Here is a 20,675-nt window from a genome sequence, read left to right on the forward strand (position 1 = left end):
AGTGCATAAAAAAACTTGCTAAAATGATGTTACTGAGCAAACTGGAACACAAATCAAATACACCGTCCCCACAGTTTCTGTGCAACATTAGGCATGCAGATCTCAGGAATCCAATCTATCATTTCTAACACAGGCTCAAGAGGACATCCACAAAACCTCTGCTATGCTGTGCAGCCTCTAAGCAGTGGATGGGCACCACTTGTGCCTGTGAGCGATTTGGCTCCAGTGCCACAGCACAGGGAGCTGTGCTTATGGGGGCACTTGCAAGGCAGCCCAGAGATAAGTCCTGCAGCACAGGAGAGCTGACCAGTTCCACCCATGGAACACAGCGTGAAGGCTTATCGTGGCACTGTTTGACAGCAAGTGTGATAAGCAGCTTAATGACTAACTGGGGGAACCCTGCAAGGCTTGCAATAGGCAGGAGAACAATATTTGTCTTCCTAATTGCTAAGAGCTGGAAATCATTTCCAAGAAATACTAGCTTAGCTAAACCAGGCACAGAATAAACACAAGCTCATGCTGGGCAACCAACAATGCCTGTGTTTACCCACGGGAACCTGCTCAGAAAAACACATTACCTGGCCACACCTCCAAAACATCCATCTCCTCAAAGACTGCATTAAGCCAGTCTGAGGAAGATGTCCTTTCTGCCCCTCTTCTCCAGTCAGGTTTTCTTGACAGTGATACAGATTATTTCAAGTCCTCTGAGCACTGTCAGCCACTCCTGAGCACTCAACAACCTATGCCCACCTTCTACCTGCTCAGGGCTTTCCTTCCTCTCACAGAATCACAGAATGGATCAGGTTGGAGGTACAGTGATCTGGTCCAACCTCCCTCTTCAAGCAAGGTCATCCTAGAACACACTGCACAGAATTGCAACCAGATGATTCTTAAGTATCTCAAGTGATGGAGACTTCACAACCTCTCTGGGCAACCAGTACCAGTGCACAGCAAAGAAGTTCTTCCCCATGATCAGGTGGAACCTCCTGTGCATCAGTTTCTGCCCATTACCTCTTGTCCTATTGCTTGGCACCACCAAGCAGAGCCTGGCTTCCTTCTCTGACACCCTCCCTTCAGACAATTATATACATTGATGAGGTTCCCTCTCAGTTGTCTCTTCTTGAGTCTGAACAGGCCCAGCATCCTCAGCCTATCCAATGTTATTTTACCTCTGTAATAAATGTGGCAAGAAGTGTCTATCCTTAACTGAAACTTTCCACTTTCCATGTAACATTTCTCAGGCTACCCAGACTGAAAAAAAAAACCCTAGCAACATTAGCCAAAACATGTTTAGCACACAGTGTTATTTTAATTCCTGGGACAATCTACTGGCACTCACTTCTGACTTACTGTCTTTGAGAGCCGCATGTTTCAGCAAGAGAGTGCTCAAAGACCAGTCATCATGAATATGAATGTTAACAAGGTAGCAGTAGGAAGCAATATGCCCACATCCAGTATATCTAAGCACCCCTAGGATATTTGCCTCTGCCACTGAGATTCAGGTATGGCCACCCATGAGAGACTGGCCAACTCAGAGAGATTGTAACATTCTTGAACTAGGTCCAAAAGTAGGACTTTCTTTCTGCTGTAGTCTCCTCTAGAAGATACAGGTTGCCTAGAGCATGATTTCCCAAACTTTTATCTTTAAGGACCAATAAGCTTTCTGAAAGAGGTCCCTGGAATGTCTCATTGTTTTCTGAGTCAGAAAAAGAATGAATAAAGTATTCATTATTTAGAGAAAAATACATTTTATTGGTTTAATACAATTTTATGAACATAATTACAAATATTTTAGTTTTGAAATGTTCGTATCACTTTACATTTGCCTCAGGTCTTAACATGTCAGGATGGACTCTTTCCTGAGTCAGCTCAGTATATATTAACAATTGTAATGCAACTTGTTAAGTGTCCAGGAGGTGTTCTTTTGTTTCTATTTAATTAATTCTGCCTTGAAGCTCACCTTTTGATGTCTTATGGAACATTAGAGGCTAATTTACTACAATTTGTGTAACACTATCCCTAGAACCTTTTGATCCTCAAACAAGGTGAGAAGAAGCAAATCCCCAGGAATCTCCTTAGCCAGTCTCTTTTGCAATCCACACTCCTCTCTCAGCCTCTCCTCATTACCACATAACATGGCTCTGTAAAATTAGAAATGCTTCTATGGAAGATAAACTATTGCGCTCTTGCCAAAGGATGACACCTGTATGTGAGAGCACAGAATTGCTCCTTTTACACTCTGCTCATTTTCCTTTTCAGATCCTGCAACTGCCACCCTAAGATGGACTGTAAGCTACTCAAGCAGGGCCTTATCTCTCTGACAGTAATTCCCTGTCTCATACCATCTATTGTTCCCTACACTAATCACGTTGTGTTTTATGAACCAGTCTAGAGCTTTCACTACCACTTTGTGCTGAGCCACATTCTGAATTCCCATGATAGGGGAACGTAAAAGAAAATTAAACCTATTCCAAAATACCCTCCTAAGCTGAGGCAAATCAACCTGGAGCTGAGAAATGTGATCAGGTTGTGAGAAATGAATGTGATCAGGTCTTAACCCCTGAAAGTGTGTTAAGAACTGATAATTTCGAATGCTCTAGAATGTTAAACTTAAGAGTTGATCTTATACTGGCCCTGTCTGATTTGGATCACAGCATGCTCATATACAGATCATCTCTTTTCCAATGCCAAACTGGACTCACTCAACTCAGTGATAAACCTCCTATGGACCACATGATGCTGGGATTTCCCTCTATATGACTTTCTCCTCTAGGAAGTATGTTTCCTATGTATTTCTAGTATGATACATCAGATTCACAAGTTTCAGGGAAAAAATTTGCACTGAGAAAAAAATCTCCAGGAATTTTTCTCTCAGTGCTGATAACATTAAGGTCCACATTTAAAGAACATTATATACACTGATGTCCTCCAAATTAGCAGAGAAATGCTACTTTTTTTTTTCTCGCTTTACTGGGCATTATCTTTTAGAGCCCAGATCCTCCCATGGGACTTTCTAAGCTATCCACCTGTCTGTAGCTACTTCTGCTATGGGAATGAAGGCTCAAAAGGGGGTATGGGGACAGGAGGGGTCCTCTGCCCCGCTTACCTCATAGAAGAGCCCTTCGGGGAACTGCTGAAAGCACTGGGCGCAGACGAAGCACTGCTCATGGTACAGCTCACCATTGCTGTTGACAATTTTCTCAGCAGGGGCAAAGCCCCCCCTGCAGCGCTCGCAGATGGCGTTTGCAAGCGCGTTCGCCATGTTGCTGTCATTCAAAAAAAAAAAAAAAAAGAAAATTAGCCTAAATAAACAACAAGACTGGTCGTCGGTCTTTCCCCCCCCCTCACCAGACCAAACTGCATCAACCTAATGCTAAGCTGCTCAACACAAGTTTTTCAATGAACTTCATGGCTTGTGGCATCTCCTCAGAAATAAAACTACCACTTCTCCTTGCTCCCTAACTCTTTAGAAACAAAATCCCTGTGATACGCTGTAATTAATTGAAAACCCCAAACAGAAACCTTGTCACTACAGACACATTTACAGGCTTTCTCTAATGAAAAAAGGCAATTCAAAGTAGTATAAAAATTATGATATACATTAAAATGACTGAAAACAAGGGCAAATATTAATGATTAAGGACTGGCATCACACAGGAAAACATAAATGATTTATTGTAAACCAATTCTAATATATACATATATAAATTCTAAAATATACATATATAACGGCCTTGGTTCAGAGCTCTAAATAAACATTGTGATGGCGTTTGCAGGATCTAGTCTGGCAGATATTAATGAAAAACAGAGTAGTCAAATAATTATCCTTTATATGAGCTCTGCATAGCTTGAAGTAATTTTACAAATTTAGTTTGAAGTCATGGGATTTTTGATTGGTTTGTTAGGGTTTATCTCAGGGAGCTAAGCTGATCATGTGCCAGCTCATAGCCCACTCCAGGGCTAAGGGGAAGGGTGGGAATGCTCTGGCTGCCCCACTGCGACCCACACACAGGCCAACACAAGCTGGCAAACCCATGCCAGGGATGCAAAGAAATATTGAAACAGCAAGCTTGGTTGCTTCTCAAAGGCACAGGACCAAAAAAATGGCAGTGTGGTAGCTGTCCACATCTGCAGAAGACCGTACAGCTGATTTTCAGGTAATTAAAGCCAGCAAAAGGCTCTTTTGGTTTTTCCTTTGCAAACATTCTATCACTCATATCTAGACTCTCAAAGCTCTGCCTTTCAAGATCATCCCGCTGCCCTAATGCCATGTGGTAGCAGAGAGTAAATATAGGGCAATGGTCTAGTTTCATTACAATGTTATGTCAGCTGACAAAACCACTTACTCAAAATTTATGTGGAATGGTTATTAGATAAGTGACATTATTTGAAACACATGTGCATGCAGGCACACATTTTGATAAGCTATCAAAATGATATGCTGTGCCTCTAAGTGCAGAGCCCACAGTCCTCTGCAAGATGCCAAGGCTTCCTTCTTATCTCTTCAAGGGGATAAGACCTCTGGGCTCCTACCATGTTCAATAGGAATTGAATTCATTCCTTGCACACCATCCAAGGGAGCAAGGAAACACCTAGCACGTGGTTCAAAATGGAATGTGTTTTATCTATTTCTTACACTGTCCCACAGAAGAGCCCTACACAAGGTCACACCTGACATGTTATTATTAGCTGGCACTTTTTTTTCTCTCTCACTTGATCTTTGCAGATGAGGAAAACAGTAACTGCAATCCAAATATCCGCTGCCCTCACAGTGAAAGGAGTGGGCAAATTTCACGTGAAGATCAGACACAGGACGGTCTAACCCCTACATAACAGACAGACCTATGGACAAACTGCAGTGACTATACACATAAACTGTGATCAACTATAAAGCTTGTCAATGGTCTTCATCGACTGTGTATGCTTTCTGTGGGGCAAAACCTCAATTTCCCCATCCTCCTTATCAATCTAAATGAAGAATAATCACAAGAGAAACTGGGATCTTTCATCATCACTTCGACAGTGCTTGAGCATTAAGGATGCTAAGCACTGCTGTACGTAAAGTATAATCCAAGCAAAAACATGAAACAAAGTTCAAAAACAAATAAAAACAGTTTCCCTCTTCAGGAAAAAGTGTTTCACTTTGAAACACATCATATATGTAAAACTAGTGAAGTATGTAATACTTCTGCATTAATGAAGTGGTTTACCCATTTGCCCAGAATAAATGGCAAACAACCTGAAGGCAGAGAGACTACTTAAAAAATTCCAACACCATTTTTACTGCTGATAAAAATTTCTGATGCAATTAATGATGAAATTTAAAGTAACAATTCAAATTTTAGTTGACTGTTACAACTGGCAATGTTTCAAGCAGAACAGTGGCAAAGGCTGGATGAGAGAACAGCTTGCACAGCCTGAGCCCCAGATAATAAAATACATTATGTACAATACACCAGTAATGTCACTGCAGTTACACCCCGAAGCTGAACAGAATGAACTTACAATCTTGCATAAAAGTCACAAAACTCTCTGTAGAGTTTTATTTCACTGTGCCTACGTTGCAATTTTGACACCGGTTTCTCGCCTTCATTTCCTGCGGAGTTGTGAGCATCAGGAGCGACCTTGTAGGCAACCTCTTCATCCTCTGGGATGGGGAACGGCTGAGCTCTGCGCTGGAAGTCCATCTCGCTCTGATTGCTTTCCCAGGTGTATATATTCTATGCTTATACTGCAAACAAACTGTAGGCAAAGTCCGCAAAACAATATGCTGGACTTCCCCTTGTTCCCAGCGAAGTGATTTACTTTCACAGCTCGTGTCATGTAGCTGGAGCTACTCAGCACCCTGCTAGAGCTTCAAGTTAAAAGTTCAGCGGCAGGGCTGTGAGCCTGTCACGCTGAGATTTACTGAGGCTGGCTGTGCACAGAGGAGAACACTCCCCTGCCAGGCCCTTATGTAAACTCGGATGCTGGAAAGGGTCTTCGCTGCTGGCTGCTGACAGAAGCTGCCCAGGAGAGCTGTGGTGAGTAACCTGTGTGAGCAAATAAGTTCACCACCAAACTTGGCTGCAGCTTTTTTCTGCTGAGGGGGTGTGGAGGCAGAGTCCAACAATATTTTATCATGGGCAAACCAACAGTGGAAAGCAGAAGACTCCTGTCTCCGGGTAAATATTGCTTTAATGCGATAGTGTGTTAATTACATTGTAAAATTGGCCTTTAATGCTCCACTTGTGTCTTCTAAGTTATACATGTTGAATTTATCTACATGTGTCTTTCCTCTTGTCGGTACTTCAGACAAGGGGTAGGTACAGGCAGATGGTTTGATTTCTGTTGTGTTTCTCAGGCCATTAACAAAACTGACAGACACGCCATAATGGACAATATATGAAGGAGGAAAACCAAAGCTTTATTTCCAGTGATGTGAACAACTATCCAATGTAAGAACACTAACTGAAGTAAGATTTGTAGCTAGTAATTATACTCTTTCAAGCTCTCCCTCTTTGAAGCACAGTGCTTGTGGTGGATGTGGGATACTCGGCTTCCAGCACTTTCTAACTGCAGAAAAGGAAGGTTTTTGGGAAGCCCTCCTGAGTAACTACTAACTTTTGTGTTGAACTGTCTCAGCCTTGTTAGCAATCAGTTGAACTGCAGAACTGCATGCACTCTGTTCTCATGACACACAGCACACTGGCAGCTGAAGAATCTGCTAGTCTGTGAGGGGGCATGAGGAAGCAGAGGATGACAAGAAGGAGATGAGTAACACGAACAAATAGAGAAACTAGAACTAAGATGAGAGAGTAATAGAATCATTTAGATTGGAAAAGACCTCAAGACCACTGAGTACAACCATTAAACTAATATTGCTACATTCACCACTAAATCATGTCCCCAAGTGCCACATCTACACATCTTTTAAATACCTCCAGGGATGGTGATGCTAACACTTCCCTGGGCAGTCTGTTCCAGCGCTTGACAACATTTCCATGAAGAAATTTGTCCTGATCTCCAATCTAAACCTCCCCTGGCACAACTTGAGGCCATTTCCTCTTATACTGTCACAGGATATGACAGAATGTCCAGTCAAGGCTACAATTTCTTAATATACCTGCACCTTCCCTAGGACCTACCACAGAGGGTCTGGTTGGTGATATTTTTTGGCCATATCTCTCACCATCACCTAGGACAGCTTGCTCAGCAAGCATACAGCAGCCCACATGCCACTCTCCATGCAGGCCTGAACTTGCATGCAGTCACCTTCCAGCAGCTCAGCCAACACAGTCCTACACTGCTGCTTCTGCTGACAAATTTGTGGAATGGGTTTGGTCAGTGTCTTGCCTTCACTTCCCCTCAACAAGGAGCAACCCCCTAGGCAAGCCATTTCCCTGCGTAGGTGGGACCCAGGCAGCATGACCCTGCTTATTTGCCTGTCTGTAGGTGTGATTATTCACCCTATGCCAGAGCTACCAGGAGTCAAGCTCTAACAGGCTAAGGAGGCTGCACCCTCACCCCTGACACAGCCTGGCTGCAGCTCAAGCCCTATTTTTATCTGTCATGGGGCAAGCTGCAGATGAAGCAATGCTCAGGTTGTAGCCTGAGGCCACAAAGATCTTGCCAGAGCACCATTGCAGTCCTGGAACAAAAGGTTTCTGCATTCTCTGAAATGAGTGATGAAAATGTGCAGTCTGCCAACAGACATGCAGGTATAGTGATGCCAATTCTTCATCTTGCTTCCCAACACTTTTTGCACAGGTCAGTGCTGAGCTTCTGTGGGTATAAAAAACTTCAGTGAGACTGACTGCAGTGGACTAAAAATGCTGATTTATGGGTTAGTAAAGATGCATGAAACCACTAAGATAATAAACAGCAAGTCAGCCTATCTCTTCCTCTTATCATTATTTTCTCAACAATTTCCCAACTCTTTTCCTGTATTTTGTCCCAGATCACAGACAATTCTCCTGGGAAGATGCTGCTGCAAATCAAAAGTGCCCCTTAGAGACTTTCTCCTGGTGGGCTACTACAATTTTGCAATAACCTGAAATCCACAGATGACCAATGTGGTTGGAAGCCACTTCTGCTGCCTCATATTCTCTTTGGTCAACAAGAAAACATTTGATTGCTTCTTCAGCTTGCCACTGTGCAGTCTTCTGCATGGCTGTAGCAAAGCAAGTAGTACAGCAAGTTAGTGCAGTAAGATGTCCATCCAAAAAGCCTGGTTTTATCTTCCTAGTTTTTGTCAGGAATAAGTCCTTCAAAGTAACAGGACTCCATATGTGGGTTCTCCAGTCATATTACCATTGCTGCTGGAGGAATGGCTCCCAATTTTTTCCAATAAACAAGCAGGAGCTTGACAGGAGTTTAAAAAGGGCCTTTATGCTACTGAAGCAAAACAGAGTTTCTACTGCAAAGGTCTGATAATCCACAAATCCAGAGCAGCTGGCCATCCTTTTCTTTTCTGACATTTTATAGGAGGCATGCTGCCAAGATCTGAAATACATTGTTAAAAATACACTGCATTTTCATTAGAGAATTCTAGGTTACTCTGAGGTGAAGCTGTCCATGGGGAGTGAGAAGTATGTAAGGGGTTGTTTTGCAGCAGCAGCAGCTTCCCAAGGGCATTCCCTGGGATATGGGACAAAACATAGCAAGCAGCCTGTTGTTAAAGATGCAGTGTTAGGGAGAAGAGAAAAGGAAGAAGTTGAGTGTTCAACTAGAAAAGGTAGGTATGAAAGAAAAAGACGGTCTCCTCTTGGCACACTGAGGATCTCATCAGAAGCCAAAACTGATGGTAGGGAAGGTGCTGAAGGAAATGGTAAGAAAAGGGAGGGAGAAGTGTTCCACTGCAGTTACCAGAAGGGCTTTGGTAAACAATAGCAAAAACAGGCACACTGCCTAATCCCTGCTGAAGGATGACTGCCACCTCACTCCACGCTGCTTTCTCTGCACAGCTTTCCAACCTGGCTGCCCATGCCGGCGGCTGCCAGGGGCACACAGGGACTCTTACAGAGACGGCTCCGTGGCCAGCCAAGCCCGCTGAGCATTTCACTCCGTGCCACAAATAGCCGTGTGCGGAACAGTCACGGCTCCAAACAAGGTGCTTGGCAAAGGCAGCTGCTGCCTGGCAGCCTGTTTGTGCCACCGGGACACACTGCTGCAGCGCCGGCGCTGCCGGGACGCCGAAAGAGCCGTGGGGACAGGCGGGGGATGAGTAAGCACAGCGCATCCCACCACTTCCCCCATAGGCACGAGTGCCTTCATTTCAATGGTGCATTAACAGCTGCTATGCAGTGACTCTCACACGCAAAATACAGAACAACCTAGAAAAGAAGTTTGGCTGCAAAAGACGCGTGGGCTTGCAGTGCCCTGCTCTGATTTCTGCACCAACATTTTAAAGCACTAGTTGACCTTTTGTGGGGGTTTTTTATTGAAATTAAAAACACTCTTGGGTTCTGGTTGTTGCAACTGTTTATCTCTTAAGCAATAAAATACTTTCTGGTCTCCTAAGGCAGTTTGAAAAAAGGTATGAATCTTTTATATAATTCAAATGCATATTTTTACAGGTTGGATTTTCGCATGTGCTCAGCACTGCTCTAACTACTTTTTCTATTAAAAATTATGGAAAACCATCTTGAAACCACCGCAGTAAAAATCAGGTGTATTCTGAGTGTTCCTGAAAGTTTCATTCTTTAGTCTTCACCTCAAAATGCCTAATTAAATTTATGTGGTGGGAGTTTAAACAGGGCAAACAAAAAGGCAATTCTAGCTGTTTCATATCCTTCAGTATAAATTTATTCTAGTATAAACATGTCCAAAAAATGCTTTGGTCTCCATAAACAGAGAAGGTTCACATTCCATCTCTCCATAAGGAAGTAAATATAACTGGAATAGACAGGTAAGCAGCAGCTGCCCACACAATGTTTTTCAGTCATTCAGGCACAGTGAAATATCAGCCTCTGACAGAATTTGTAGAAAGGGAGAGCAATATGCAACTACAGCATTTTCCTGTTATAAGTAATATTTCAGCAAAGTATTGTGTTTTCTTCCTGCTGGTTACATCTATTACCAAATGAAGCTGTGCTCTGTATAAACCAAGTAATGACTTCTGTGTACAGATATTTTATACTCTTTAAAACATTCATCTCTTCCTCCCCCACTACTGTTTCTTTCAACCCTGTGCAGACAGGAAAAACAAAACAAACCGTTATCATATATGAGAAGCTCATGAACTCAAATAATTTTGTGTTGCATGAGACACAGTACATGACTGGTTATTCTTGAAATTTGCACCCTGCATAGTCAACTGCATGTCTATTTCGTTATGGCATCCAAATTCCTCCAACTCTATAATTTTTAAGGATACATTTGCACTGATGGATTTCATATAACACATCCTCATTTGCAATTTAAGAATAATAAAAAAGGTCAGCCACCCAATACTAGGGGCTGCACATCAAATGTCCCTGAGACACTCGCTCTGAAAAGAACCACGTTTTCAAGCCTGAAAAGAGAAGATTAAGTCCGCCAAGCTCCAAAAAAGTGACAGGACAAGAAGAAACAACCTCAAGTTGCCTCAAGGGAAGTTTAGATTGGACATTAAATTTCTTTTCTTCTTCCTTTTTTTTTTTTTTTTTTTTTTTTTTTTTTTTAATGCAAAGGGTGTCAAGCATTTGGAACGGGCTACCCAGAGAAGTGGAGCAGAGTCAACATCTCTGAAACTTTTTAAAAGACAGGTAAATGTTGCACTTGGGGACATAGTTTAGAGGTGGACTTGGCAGTGATGGGTTATTAATTGGACTTGATAATCTTAAGAGGTTGCTACAGCCTAAATGATTCTATGATTCTAAAATGTAGTAACATATTTCTCTTTAGGGTAATGGCTTCCTAGCACAAATATTCAGTTCATGTCATCTGTAACTGACATCCACCAAAAATCCTCCACTGAATCCTCAGCGTAAAGGCAAATGCCAGCCTTTGATTCTGCCTGAGTCATCTGCCTGCACTATGTGGAACCAAAGCTTTGACAAGCTGAACACCATGATCTGAGCAGCTCATCCAGGAGCTATAATTAATACTATGACTCAACATAACACCCCAGCAATCAGGAAAGACTTCCAGTACATCCATACAGCTCCTTGTAGGGCAGAGATAACTGCAAAACCAGGCTTCCCAGCCCACAGCAACATCCTTATTATAGTCACATCTCCACTGGAGACACCATGCTGAGGACTGACCTACAGCTTCAGTAACCCGCACGTTACACACATCTTTTATTATTATTTTATTACTATTAATCTACACTTTCAGCAACATAATCTCTTCTCACCTTCATTAGTTTGAGCTCCTATATGATGATGTGCAAGTTTTTTCATTGCCTGAATTAATTTTTAGCAGAAGTATAATGTGTTATAGAAAACATCTCCTCAGCTGTTCCTCTTCTCTCACACACATACCAAATTGTAATTATTAGTCACTCCAGGTTTCAGTTTCACATTTTTCTCTTCCTACATTCACTACAGCATCACCAGGCTTTAAAACCTGCAGAAGATGGCAGACAGCTAAGCCATCTGCAGCTAATACAGCAGCATGAAATAATAATAGCCCTAATATTCAACTGCCAAGAGAACAACCAGAAGCAGTTTATGTTCATAAGACTCAAGAATGAGTAATGTGTCAACAAATAACACTAACACCAAATAACATTTTGAGTTCATTATGACAATCTTAACATTTAGGAAAATACAAACTAAAGGTCTTCATCTTGCACTATACATTTATTAGCTATTCAATGCTAGTAGCACACCTGTCAAGTAAACATGAATGAATTTCAGTTAGCAGTTTGTGCAAAGTTCCATGCATTTTTCTAGCAAAAGGTTTGGCAAGGTTTTTTTAAACCTTTTTGCCAGGTTTTTCTTAAAGTAATGGTTTCTGTCCAAACACCTGACTAATCCTCAATAAGTAAAGCAGCAGTGGACACTTACAGTATCTATTATATCACCTATGAGGGAAGAAGATATTGAAGTTACCCCTCACAAGAATATACTGCTGGGATCATCCAAAAGAACAGCAGGTTTTTTGTTTGACAGAAGAGAAGCAATGGAAAGAGGGAAGATGACAGCGGTTTGAGCTTTCAATCTGAGGGGTTCAAGCCCTGCCAAGCTTCCTTTTGCTTTGCTACATACCCTGGAGTAATCTGAGGAGTAGCTTTAGAAAGCATTTTAGAAAGAATTTGAGTTTAAAATTATGCAATTACTTGTATATTTCAGGCAAAATTCATAACCTGCAACTTGGCAGCTCATGGAGTTATCCTATTCTGAAGCTGCACTGCTACAATATCCTTTTAAAAAGTATATATATTAGGACCAACTTTGCAATGTATCAGAAATATAGGGTATGCTTCACTTCAGTCTCTGAAGTCAGTGAGAAGAAATATACAAAACAAAAACTAGAAAGCCAAATATTGTGCAGGACAAATAGCTTTCAATGCAAACTTCCCAGACTGGAACAAGGGGACCAGCCAGGGCAGTTTTGAGGCATGACTCTGAGTGGGAGTCCAATAGTTGCATAGAAACAGAGTTCAAAAGGTAGACTCACCTTGGGATCAAGAACTTTATGATCTATGAAGAGTGTGGCATGCATGGATTTTATATGCTAGAGAAGACAAACATCATTTCACATTTGCTCTATCTTTGTCCACTCATTCCTTGCTGGAACAGTTTAAATATTTTGAATCTTTAATTTAAAAAGGCACAAGCTGAGAAATGCTGCCAGGTATTGCTATCTTTGTTTGTCAGTATGTTACTTCCTTGGAGGCTAATAGTAAAAGTTTTTTTAATTCATTTTTTTCTAGTTCTATTATGGCCATTAGGGCAGCCAGAAACAGCAGAAGAGCTACAAGGAAATATGTCACAGAAGTCAGAACCCAAATTTCTCTTCCTGGACAAAAGGCTCCAAAAGATCAGAAAGGTTCATCTATAAAGACACATCACAGGATGACTTAGAATCTGCTGGCAAAATTGAGCAGTATCATCAAAAAACACTGTTCACAGAGTATTATATATGAAGCCATCATTTCAGAATTCTACCAGCAACTACCTAAAATGAGAATTTCTACAAAGCTGGAATATATCAAAGATGAAAATTGAACAATGGCAGCCTAAGCTATGACAAATCAAGCAAGGAAAAACCACATAACTATGTGTACTACATCATCAGACAATACACATGAAAATTCAGAGCATTGAGTGACTTAATAAATGCCCTGAGATTGCTGGGTGCAAAACAAGACCAGAAGAGTTAATTGAAGGAAAAAACACTGAATGCCACAAACTCCATAGGAAGTCCCTAAGCCACAGCTGATGGCAAGCTGGGGTAACTACCAAGGGCAATCCCATAAAAGGCTCACTCTTTCCTTCTACCTCCCTCCACAGGCATCAGCCTTTAACCATCCTCAGAAGCAGCATACTTGGCAAACTGTTCCCATGCCTGGAGAGCATCATGTAAAAGGCTCATGGTCCTCTCGAGGACACTGTATCAGCTAGCTTCAGGTTTCCCAGAACAGCTCAGAGACCTCAGGAAAACAAAATAAAAATATACAGAAAGGGAATCCAAACTTACAACCTTTTAAAATTTTCTCCCAAATACCTGCAAGTTAGCAATTTTTATTAAGTGGTAACATTGGCATAATTTAGTTTTTCTCTTCTGTGTGTAAACTTACTTCAGTATGACAGACTGCATTCAAAGGACAGCTTAATTATAATGAAGAATAATAAGCAATCACAGTACATTTTCTTTAGAGAACACCTCTGGGTAGGTATCATCAGGACACATGAAAACAATAGCAAAAGAAATGTGCAATTTACCTTTAGTCAGCTAATCCTGTAAATAAGAGCAGTGCAAATCCTAATTGCTATAATTAAAATCCTAATTGAAGCTTACATGTTTACTAAAATCATAGATTTAAGAGGAAAAGCAGTTACTGCTTTGGTTGATGTTACACAAGCAGCTATCTGCGGTCATTTGCAGTCATGAGAGGTGATAGTCCGGGTGAGCAAGTCAAACAAAATCACTTAGTTGTTATGCAATGTAGGAGACAGGGGGTGAGAGAGAAGGCAAGCAAAAAAGGGTGTGTTCCTCAGGAGTTATTTTAACCCCTAGAGCAATGAAAAGTACAGCACAAATCAACAGTAAAGCCTCTAGTCATGTGGGTAGCTCAAACAAAGGCACAATGCAAATTCTAGGTATCCCAATATTTAAATCTAACCATGAAGCATATTTTTGTTGGCTGTAAGCTACTCTAATTAATAGTACCAATTCAGTGTTACATTTACATGGACAAATCCCTTCTTCAATTAGAGCAGCTAGCAGACAAGCTGAAGTGTTTCTTAGTTCAGAGCTCTCAAGCACCTGATTAAAATGAGTATTTGTAGCACTCAGCTCTCCACTATTCTAGCTATTAGGGTGTATTTAGTTATTAGGGAGAAGCACAATTTTTTTGTCTTAGCACTTCTTTTAAAGTTTTTCCTGCTTTAATAAATTAATCACTTTTTTTACCAAGGTATGGAATAGTTACTGCTTCACCTGTAGGTGACACTGGCAGGGTGAGCAAGTTAAATAACTCTCACAGAAAGCAGCCATATAACTGTTGACATTGGTGATGCTATAAAGAAACATTACCAGGAGAAATCAAATTTAAATAAGCTTCCAGGTGCAGACAGGAAGCTTAACTGGCTCTCAGTACCCTAAAGCATTTGAAGGCTCAACAGGTCCCTGGTTTCCCAGACAGTCCCTGACCATGATTTTCATTCCTTCTTCCTAGGAAGAGCAGGTCTTCAGAGCTGATGTATGGCTGGAAACAGCTGTACACCTTGTCTGGCTGCTACACATGTGCTTTTGATGGCACGTTAAAGAGATTTGTGACCTTGCAAAACTCCTGAACGCTGTATCTCATAAAGAAAGGGAGACAGCCCTACCGTGTTGCCCATGGGGGGAATTTTATTCATGTGTTTCTTTTTACACTCACCAAAAAGCCTTGCTGTGCAGAGCCTATCCCCCAAAGGCTCAGTGGGACGTAACAATGTGCTTATGCCTCCTGTTTCATCTGCAAGGAAGTCTTTGTGCTTGAAATTTTGGGGCACATCCACATGCCTTCCAGCCTGGAGTCAATGTGCAGAGGCAGGCAGGAGCCTGAACAGATCCAGCAGAAGATTGTCTGCACCTACTCACATGCATGTACCCATCAGCTTCAGCAGCAGAGAGCAAAAGGAATGCAACTATAAATTAAAACTATTAATATGGAAAACACCTACAGTGCTTTCTGCACAGAACAGAGCAGTGAGTTACGAGTGACCGACAGCCACTGATGGAAGCTCATCAATGATTATTTATTGTAAATGCTGAAATTTACTGTTTGGTAAAAAACTTGAGACCAACCTCTTTAAAAGTCATTTATATTTTTAATGGCATTTGAATGCTTAAGGAATTGGAAAAGAGAGCTACAGATAGTAGCTACCAGTGATCAAATTAATTTTTAAGTGTAATTGCCAAAAAAAAACCCCAAAGACAATTGCCTCTTCTTTTGCAACTACCTTGTACTGAGCCTTGAGAACTAATAGTATCAATTCTTTTAGAGGAATCATTCTATTTTTACAAAAACCCATGGGATGAGAAGGGGAAAGAGCAAAAATAGCAACCATACTGCTATTGTTAAGTGATTCCTAATGATTAATCATAAATATATGTGTACAATTTCCTTTGCATCCTGTTTGCTGAGAAAAGCAAGAAAGAATAGCTCAGCATACAGTCAGAATTTTTACATGCTGTTTCTAAAGACAAAGCAAGACAAGACCTACAGAAGATGTCATCGTTTTCCCAGTGAATCAATATAGCTGGAAAAGAACAAGTCTTCAGAACAGTCTCTTCTGAAAAGCAGATTTTTCAGGTTGCATTTAGTTCAAGGATGGCTGCATCTGTTGCACACAGGAGAGAGATAAAGGTGCCTGGCGTCCTCCTGCATTTTGAACTCTGCACCCAGGGAGCATCCCGTATAATTTAGGTTTATGAGCTAGTGAGTCTGCTCAAACAGGCAAAGAGAGGTCTGCATTCAGCACCCTGGCCTCAATGGAGGTCTAAACCAAGCACATTTTTGTACTGCGCAAGTTCAAGAAAAGAATGAGCTATCCAGACCACCTTTTACATGGCACAGACAGGCTGTAGCTCCTTAAAAAGTCAGTAAAGCACAAGTTGCATCTCTAGCAGCAGATTAAAAGGCTGCCAGAGAGGATTGTTAAGTGACACATGGGTGAGACAGAAAGAGAAGTCAAATTTCCCATCCCCACCAATGTGCTGTGCTGTCAGGACAAATTAAATGTATGTCATACATTATATGACAAACATATGTTCTGGTGCACATTTAGGAGTTTCAGTACTTTGTTTCACAGTTCCCTAATTATTAGCAATCCCACACATTTTAAGTACAAATCACACTGACATTCCCAGGAAAGAAAAATGCAGAATTTTGGCACCAAGCCCTGCTGAACTGCTTTGTAATGCCAACACTTGGCTGTGTCTCAGCTGAAGTTTGCAGGTACACAGGTCCCTGTCCTACCAAGCACATCTGGCTCCTACTGTGATGGCTGGATCCAGCAGCTGAAATTAAAGGTTTTAAATACAGAAGTTCTCAAAGGGTGACCTGGGGACACTGGCATCTTGAGTACATTTTGGCCCAGGATTAGAAGAACACTACTTGAACTGAGAAAGCAGGTTTCAGTGAAATGTTGCTTGAGGGCTGATATTATTTAACACATCTGGATTAATATGTATGTAAAACAAAATACAAGGGCACTAGAACAAAGAACTGGAGAGAGATACTATGGGAAGGCATTGAAAAGCCATGGATGGCAAGATATATTTAGCTGACATAAAAGAAACCTCTTGTCTTTCTTGTGGACTTTAGATACCCTGAAAGTATTTGCTAAGCACAGGCATCTAAGTGGCACTGGGAGAATATATAGAAAAAACTAGAGCTTTCCATTTTTAGAAAACTAATGAGCTTTTCCTCTTTGTTCCCAATTGCTCTTTGCCCTGTTGATATGTCATAATTCTGTATTTATAGTGCCATAGCCTTTTGTCATGGAGAATGCAGTAAAAATGACAAATAAGCCTGCCTTGCAACACACTGCAATATCACAATATAGGTTAGGAAGGAGCAAGGTTTAGTTTGAATAAGAACCAGCTTAAGCTATTAGCAAACATAAGATAAGCTCTGGTTGCAGGTATGGGTTGTCTCCCTGCTCTAAAAGCATCATCTGACCACGCTCTGTTCATCTTCTTGTACCTCCAACACTCTGCCCTCTGCTGATTCACAAGCCCCTGATTCGCTATTTCCTCTAATTTGGATTTTATTTCTCAAGACCAATTTCATGTGTTTCTCATCTCTAACCAGAAGAGGCTCAGGAGATGAAAACACCCAGACTTCAACTGGTGCAGTAAACAAACCCCTTCCCCCTATCCAGCCAAAATGATCTAATTCCCATCTTGGATACGCATAGTAATAAGAGCAACACAACCATACAGAGCTAGTACTCATTTTTATGTACATGCTTTAAAAAGAGGCTTTCTCTTCCCCAAATAGATCTATTTTTCCTCATTGCTAGTTTTGTACAAAATAAACTAAAAAATGTAAAAATGTCAAGAATCTCTGCCCATCTCTTACTTTACTAAGTCTGGTTATTCTTCCAACTGCAGTCATATGAATATAACATATATACTGCTAATGTTATTAGAAATCCATCTCAGAAACCAATTCAGAATTAATACTACAGAGAGATATCAAACACACATACCAGACCTGCAAGTGAACACATTCCTAGAAGTGATATGATATTTCTGACAGCTCATGGCAAATAATCTCTGTAAGTTACAATCACACATTTTGTCACAATTAAGGTCCTTAGTTGTAACAAAAGAGTAAATCCCCTAGGTCCGAATAACCATTCTTCAGAAATTGCTAACATAGCTGAAAAAAACACAGTAACAACCTTTCAAATTACACAGCACTCCAACCTGACGCACAACCATTATCAAGGAAAAATAATCTAAAAATACAATGAGACAGACATTAGAAGATAGGAAGTACTTCCTCTCCACTGAAGCTTTTGTTAGCAGATACACAAGGTTCCTTTGCTGAGGAGCTTGAAGTGGGAATGGATTGCTTTCATGCTGAGCACACTTAGAAAAACATCTTAGCATTTTTACTTTTTTCTGGGGGGTGTCTGCACTTACTCAAGTTACAAACAGATCTTTCTGCTCCAAACAGAGGTTTTTTGCAAATTCATTATTAATTTTTTTCAAAAGGTTCACAGCAGCAGGAAGATAACCCCAGACATTAAACGGCTTTCTAATTTTTGGTCACCCTTGCTGAGTAAGGTCAGGCTAAGTGGCCCTGCTGCATGCTTTTGTCTAAAGCCCATTCCACAACAAAGAATGCCCCATGAAGAAACCCAGAGCCCAGCAGCCACCCAGCTCCACACCACCAGCCTGGCACAGGGACTGTGCCACAACCCAAGAAGCAGCACAGCCCACAGAGCCTGTGTGACCCAGAACTAGCTTCAAAGCAGACGGAGCAAAGTTGTCAGGCTCCAAAATGCTTATTTACTTGCGAGTGCTGGCCATCAGAAGGGATCCCAAAGTAAACACTGGCTAACATTTGCCCTTCCCAGAGTCAGGGAAGGCTGTCACACCATCGCCAGTACACGCAAGGTCATCGTATGGCTCCTGTTATCCCTCCTTCAGGGGTTTTTATATCGTGCCTCGGGGCTGCTTCTCGATGCATGTTTTGCAGCAACTTTCCAGAGCTGTGGTTGCATTTTGTTTGTTACAACCACCGAAGCAAGCGGGCAGCAGAGAAGGGCTCGGTGCCCTGGCAGTACCATCCATTTGCACTCACCTCAGGTTCTCTTCCTGTGACCCGGGCAGGACACTGTCAGGACGATCCCGTCTCCTCCTGTACAGACCTGAATGTGACAACTCTTTCAGCTGCAAAGCCGTCATATTCCCCTACCTGGAGGAGGGTTGGTTTTTTTTAAAGGTGAGGAGGGGTGTTTTGGCTTTGGGTTGGGTTTCTTTCCCCCGCCTCTCCCAGCTGTGGGAGCCGAGGAGCGCGCCTGCCAAGATGCCTGGAGAGCAGCGGCTGGGCGGTGTGTCAGCAGCACACCTGCGCCCGCCGGAGCCACCAACCTCTGCAGGCAGGCAGGGCAGGCACCCGCCGAGCTGCTTCCTGTTTCTCATAGGTACACACCCTCCCAAAGGGCACCACATTTCCTTTATCTCTTGATCACACCTAAGGGATGTGTGCGACAAGCTCAACCCCCTTCTCTCCAGCTTTCCTCGAACTCTCACCGCCCCGACAGGCACGACCCTGCCCTGTGCTGGGCAAAGCAGGCGGCTCTCCCAGCGCCTCCGCACAAAGCTACACATCTCCAGGACTGCAATGAGCTGTTCACGCTTTCCTGTTCTAATTAATGACAAAAGGAAAGTCATTAAAGCTATGAAAAGTCAGAGGTACTCAAGCACTTTGGCAAGCTCTGACAGGGAGGTTAATGCAGCAAAGTGTGCCACAAAGTAACTTCAGTAACTAGCATTAAAATGCTCTTTTAGGAACACAACGGCTCTGTGCATTTTTCTTTTTCTACCTTGAAAATCAGAAGAAAACCACAAAGTAATTGTCTTCCTACTCTCAGCTATAAACTACTATACCAGTGTGTCACATTTTGTAGTGATGGAGTGTCCTGTGTAATTGTAAAACAGGAATGGAAGTGCTTGAAGTTTCCTGCAAGGCAGGAAGGCGGTTAGCTGGCAATTTTGCAAGCTCTGTGTCTCATTTCACATAGTAAAATTTTAGTAGTAAATAAAGCACTTCATTTCAGGAGGCATCAAAAAAGCTTACCACTTCTTGAAAAATGTTTACTATGTCTTTGACATTATTCTTGACACATATAAACAAAAAACTTAATTCAGAGATTTTACTTCTACATGGTGAATTGGGAAGGTGTGTTTTTAAAATGAATTTGCATTTAATAAAAGCCAAGAAACCTAACAATTTGCAAGGACTGTTTTGACTATTATAGGAAACAAGTTCTATCTGGTATGAATTACAGAGTTCATTACTGAAGTGTTTATTTTGTAGCAGAATATATGTAAGAGTATTTTTTAATTTCTCTAAAGGAAAAATGTGTAACATAGGTAATACTGGGTATATCATATGACACCAATTTTGTTGAGATTACCAGACTGAACACAAACTCAGTAGTTTTATATAATACTATCAATATGCTTCAGTCTGGAATGTCATCAGTGCATAATATTAAACATCACACAATGGAAAAATAACAAAATTGTTTTGGAAAAGGAATCACATAACATGCCAAACAGATAATGGTTGCAAAAATTCAAAGTGATTTACATGATATTAGAGGGTTGCACACACTGAACTGTCAACAAGCTATACACATCTGAGCTCCCATCCTCAGAAAATAAAAGCAAGAACAATCACAATATTTGCCTAAACACGCTGCATTCCAGTTTCAAATGAAGTATTTAAAGCTTTTTTCTCAGTACTCAGTAGGATAAGCTTAAACATAATTAAATGCCAATTCCCTGCACTCAGTCAATCAGCGATCCAA

At 41.5% G+C, this 20,675-nt stretch overlaps 1 protein-coding gene and 1 long non-coding RNA gene across 7 annotated transcripts in view; one reads left to right on the forward strand and one right to left on the reverse strand.

Annotated features, from left to right (window-relative positions):
* LIMS1 (LIM zinc finger domain containing 1) overlaps positions 1 to 20,675 on the reverse strand; it is a 67,931-nt gene that overhangs the window by 13,508 nt on the left and 33,748 nt on the right. For 4 of the 6 annotated variants that reach the window (XM_053935596.1, XM_053935598.1, XM_053935597.1 and 1 more), the window contains exon 2: positions 3,107 to 3,266. In XM_053935596.1, the coding sequence (XP_053791571.1) occupies positions 3,107 to 3,266 (160 nt within the window). Of the gene's footprint in view, positions 1 to 3,106; positions 3,267 to 5,505; positions 5,688 to 20,675 lie in introns of those variants that run through there. The other 2 variants (XM_053935595.1, XM_053935601.1) reach the window with 1 other exon arrangement.
* LOC128784219 (uncharacterized) lies at positions 5,733 to 13,314 on the forward strand. The gene is made up of 3 exons (XR_008429402.1): positions 5,733 to 6,023; positions 10,653 to 10,727; positions 12,845 to 13,314. It is a non-coding gene; the product is annotated as an uncharacterized LOC128784219 (long non-coding RNA).

The sequence above is a fragment of the Vidua chalybeata genome, chromosome 2 (genome assembly GCF_026979565.1).
Source record: "Vidua chalybeata isolate OUT-0048 chromosome 2, bVidCha1 merged haplotype, whole genome shotgun sequence".
In the NCBI taxonomy this organism is placed as follows: domain Eukaryota; kingdom Metazoa; phylum Chordata; class Aves; order Passeriformes; family Viduidae; genus Vidua; species Vidua chalybeata.